Source organism: Helianthus annuus, chromosome 4, assembly GCF_002127325.2.
Source record: "Helianthus annuus cultivar XRQ/B chromosome 4, HanXRQr2.0-SUNRISE, whole genome shotgun sequence".
In the NCBI taxonomy this organism is placed as follows: domain Eukaryota; kingdom Viridiplantae; phylum Streptophyta; class Magnoliopsida; order Asterales; family Asteraceae; genus Helianthus; species Helianthus annuus.
Genome location: NC_035436.2, coordinates 53696774 through 53700767, shown reverse-complemented (window position 1 = coordinate 53700767; position 3994 = coordinate 53696774). Strand labels below are relative to the sequence as shown.

At 37.7% G+C, this 3994-nt stretch overlaps 1 protein-coding gene across 1 annotated transcript; it reads right to left on the bottom strand.

Moving 5' to 3' along the window:
- Nucleotides 1-3713, bottom strand: LOC110936692 (protein LONGIFOLIA 2). Its single transcript, XM_022179108.2, has 6 exons — nucleotides 3546-3713; nucleotides 2920-3406; nucleotides 2684-2754; nucleotides 1457-2599; nucleotides 1228-1360; nucleotides 1-859 (listed from the first exon to the last, which is right to left on the bottom strand). The coding sequence occupies exons 2-6, from the start codon at nucleotides 3071-3073 to the stop codon at nucleotides 177-179; spliced, it is 2184 nt and encodes a 727-aa protein (XP_022034800.1). The 5' UTR covers nucleotides 3074-3406; nucleotides 3546-3713; the 3' UTR covers nucleotides 1-176.
- Between the last annotated feature and the right edge of the window lie 281 nt (nucleotides 3714-3994).

The following is a 3994-nucleotide window of genomic DNA, read 5'->3' as shown; positions in this document are numbered from 1 at the left end:
CAACACAAACCGAGGAATTTCTTTATTCTTGAAATTGCAAAAGTATTAAGTTAAGAGAAAAACATATAAATGTTCATAAGTCTTCTTTTATACTAACAAATTAGAACCAATAATTACCCACCAAATATTCTCTTAGTTAGTATCAGGTGGTATTAAGAAAATCTAATAAAAAACAATCAGCAGCATCTAACAACTTCATCAACCAAATCTAACAAGATCAACCGCTCAACCTCCATTGCGATAACCGAACTTTCACCATAAAAACCCGTCCAGTTTCCAGACCTTTTCAACACATCCTCGCATAACACGCTCTTCAAATCGTCATCATCATTCCCGACCCCACACCCGTCTCTTTTCTCGTGCACTTGAAGCTCTTCTATCTCCAAACACAACTCCCTCAAAAGCTTTCTCGGGTTCTGCTTGATCATCCCAGAAACCGAACTTAACTTCCCCACAAGAATTTCATTAACCGCATCAAAGACTAACTTCCTGTGAAACTTTTCGTGTTGTAGATTACCATATTTCGTATGTTCCAAGACTAAAAACAGCTCCGGGTTGATCGGGTGACCAGAGGGGTGCGGGTTGAAAGATTGTAGGTCTCTAAGGAGGAGCCCGGAAGCTAATAAGATTTCTGAGATGTATCGATCGTTCGGGTTCGTGTTTTCGCAGAGAGATGCGATGTAATCTGTGTGAGATTCGTTGTGGCTGGAGTTGAGATTCTTGAGTTTTTGAACTAAATCCTCAACTTTCTTCAGTTTTTCATGGTTGGTCTGAAATTTGACCGTTGAGATCATCGGGCTTGATTGGATAACGTTTGTTGCTTCATGTTGATCTTTAACAACTTTCTCAGTAGCATCATCTGTTGATCAAACACTAGGGTTAGTTTAGTCAGATCATAATTCAGTCATATGAAGAATATATTATATTTGTGTATTACATATTTTTCAGTATTTAACTCGTGCAATACACGGGCTATTATGGTATTTCAGTGTTACTAATTAACATAAGTCGGGTTTTATGATAAATTCAAGTTAGTAGTATGAAATGTCATATGGTAATAAAAATACGTCATTTATATGAAGGTTTTTACAGATTATATATTGTACAATCCCGTGTAATACACAGGTCTATAACCTAAAATTTTCCGAAGGGATTGATTTTGCATTTGGGTTTATAAAGAGTTATCATATAGGTAATGTATTTAATATACAAGAAAAAATAACTCACCTTTTTTGGTAACTGGAGTACGTTTCACCGGTGAAGGTGAGCTTTCCGCACGGACTGAATCATCAAGAACCGAGACCGGACTCGGATATTCGGGGGTGGTCGGTTCACTCGTCTTCACGAGCAAGGCTGTTTTCTAATAACAGTAAAAAAAATCTTAATTAGCCAAACAATCCTTTTTTATTATAAATTTATAATTTAATTAAAGTAATATAGAAACACATGAACTTACCTCTGGTGTCGAGCTAGAACTCTGCCTGCTATTGCTTTCTTCAGAACATTCAGATAACATTCGAGTTTCTCTGTTTCGATCATCTACTTTATGGAGATTCGAAGGCTTTTTCCTCCCATTTGGAGACCGAGACTCTGCCCGCTGCTTGTTTGGATGTTTTCTCGGTTTACTGGAATCTGTAACAGGCGTGGACGGCCGAGATCGTCTCTCTCCATGTGTACTCTCGGTAATCAGATCTTTACCCGTTTTATTATTTGCAATACCCTTTTTTACAAGCTTTGCAGGTTTCATGATGACAATATGGGATTCATGACCCCTTGAAACATCCGGCTCGCTATTTGTAACATCTTTTCTTGCTTCAACAGCCTGCATTGCCTCTAATACCTGTTTGAGCGCTCGAAGATCCTTTCCGGATTCCGCAAATTCAAGATTCTTTACTCGTTTATCCACGTCACCGTAGACAGACGAGACATGATTGCGCGTTGAATCCATTGATGATCTAATAACACGAGTACCATCTCGCTGCTTCCATGGCGCTGGTTCTATCGTAACTCTAGATATCGACCTCAAGTCGGGAATTTTCCGACTTGGAGATATTGGTTCCTTTGATGAACTTCTTGTGGAGTTCGTCGTTTTATTAATCGACCCACCGTCATCACGTGATAATAACGATGGAAAAGTCTCCAATCCCATCAACTTCGCTACTACACCGGATGAACGTGTCTGATTCAGATCCTTGTCAGCATCAACCGCGACGTTACCTTTCGGGTTTCTTGAATGGTTAGATATTAAGTTAGACGGTTTAACAGGTATTGATCGTTGTCTACTATCTAAGGAAAGCCTCGGTAGTTCTCTTATCTGCTTCAATTTTGCGGTTCTAGAATTGGTTTCCCGCCCGTCGTATGAATACCGAGGATAATCTTTACATACAGGTGGAATTCTGTCTCGAAACTGGCAAGATTTAGATCTTGAAAGTTCTCTAGGATCATCATGACACCAATTATTTGAATCATTTTCCGTTACAATGTTATGTGATAACCCGCGGGCTTCTCTGTGCATCGAGTCTTTGACTACATCTCGAAGGTCAAGATTTTGACGGGCACTTGAATCGTTAGATGATTCGGTTGATAGCCTATGTTTCTCCTAAAACAACAAGCGTTACTAAATTCGAGCGTTCATACACACAACAATGCGATAAAATTAAATCAATTGATCATAGTATCATACCACAGTTAGGTGTCTGTGGCCCGTAAGACTCGACTCCCGTTGAGGTGTCCCGTTGTTTAAAAGCAAAACGCCTGAACGAGATTCAGGAAAAACAGATGAACACACACCACACATTTTGGACTCGAATGAATTATTAGTTTAAGATCCTTCAAGATAAGGAGAAAAATTCTATACAAAACAATCAACTATAACCAATCATAATGAAGACAGATAAGAATAACGAGGTTAAGAATTACCCGTATCGCCTCCTTTTAAACTGTGGCTGAACACACGCCTTCTGGAAACAATATGGTGGCGGTTAAAGATCTGAAAGACACCCTTCATGCATCCGATTTGCTTCTGCAAATCCGGATTTTCATCCGCCAGTGAATGCAAATACTTTGCAGCCATTTGAGTTCTCAAACAATCAGATACCTATCAGCCTATCACCCTTCCAACATATTATTCCCACAACACCAAATTTTGACTTTTGATGGTCAACCCAAATCTTTTTTAACCTAAAAATGGATCTTGAACAACACCCTTTGACCAGCCTAAAAGTCAACCAATCTAACCACCTCTTCCCAATCCTCCATTTCTCTCAGACAAAACATCAAACAGTTGGCAGGCAACACAAAATATCAAACAAAAATCCCCAATTCCTTCCCTTCAATCTCATACATTTCATCTGATCTCAATCAAATTGAATCTCTTCAACAGGTTCAATCATATTATCGAACAAACCTAATATGAAAAACGCAAATCTTTTATAGAATTTAGGAAGAAATTATTAATGGGTAATGGTGAAAGTACAAGAATTTACTTGAGGGATATATAGATTTAGAGAATCAATGTAAATATAACATGAAATACAAACATTTACCTTGTAATTTGCAAACACCAATGCATGAAGACTGTAAGCCCAGAAGAATATATGCCCTTATTTAGGAGGTTGAAGAAGGTGTGTGTATTGTTTATTATTTATTGTTTTGGGGTTCTACACAGAATTGGGTAGAAGGGTTCTGAGATTGGATGGTGGGAATTTTATGGAACTGATGGAAGTTCACATGTGCAATGTAATTGAATAAATATAAAAAATTAAATAATATAATGTTTATTTACAAAAAAAAAATCATGATATTTATATTTATATTTGTAGGATCTCGTTCAAATCATGTGAATTAAGAGAACTTAGAGAACTCGGTATTTTTATGCAAGTTTTGCCTCTATTTTTTGCATGCCCTTATATTAAGATGTTACAAGAACGGTTGTGGAAAAAAAAATCGAAGTGCTGGTTTTCGACCCCTTACAACTGCTGTAAAAAACTGATGA

Bases quoted from the DNA above. Each gene is read 5' to 3' on its own strand.
- LOC110936692 (XM_022179108.2), bottom strand. From the start codon at position 3,073: ATGGCTGCAAAGTATTTGCATTCACTGGCGGATGAAAATCCGGATTTG. The intron at 2,755-2,919 runs GTAATTCTTAAC...AATCTCGTTCAG, and splicing joins TTTAAAAGGAGGCGATACGG to GCGTTTTGCTTTTAAACAAC. The intron at 1,361-1,456 runs GTAAGTTCATGT...TACTGTTATTAG, and splicing joins GTTCTAGCTCGACACCAGAG to AAAACAGCCTTGCTCGTGAA.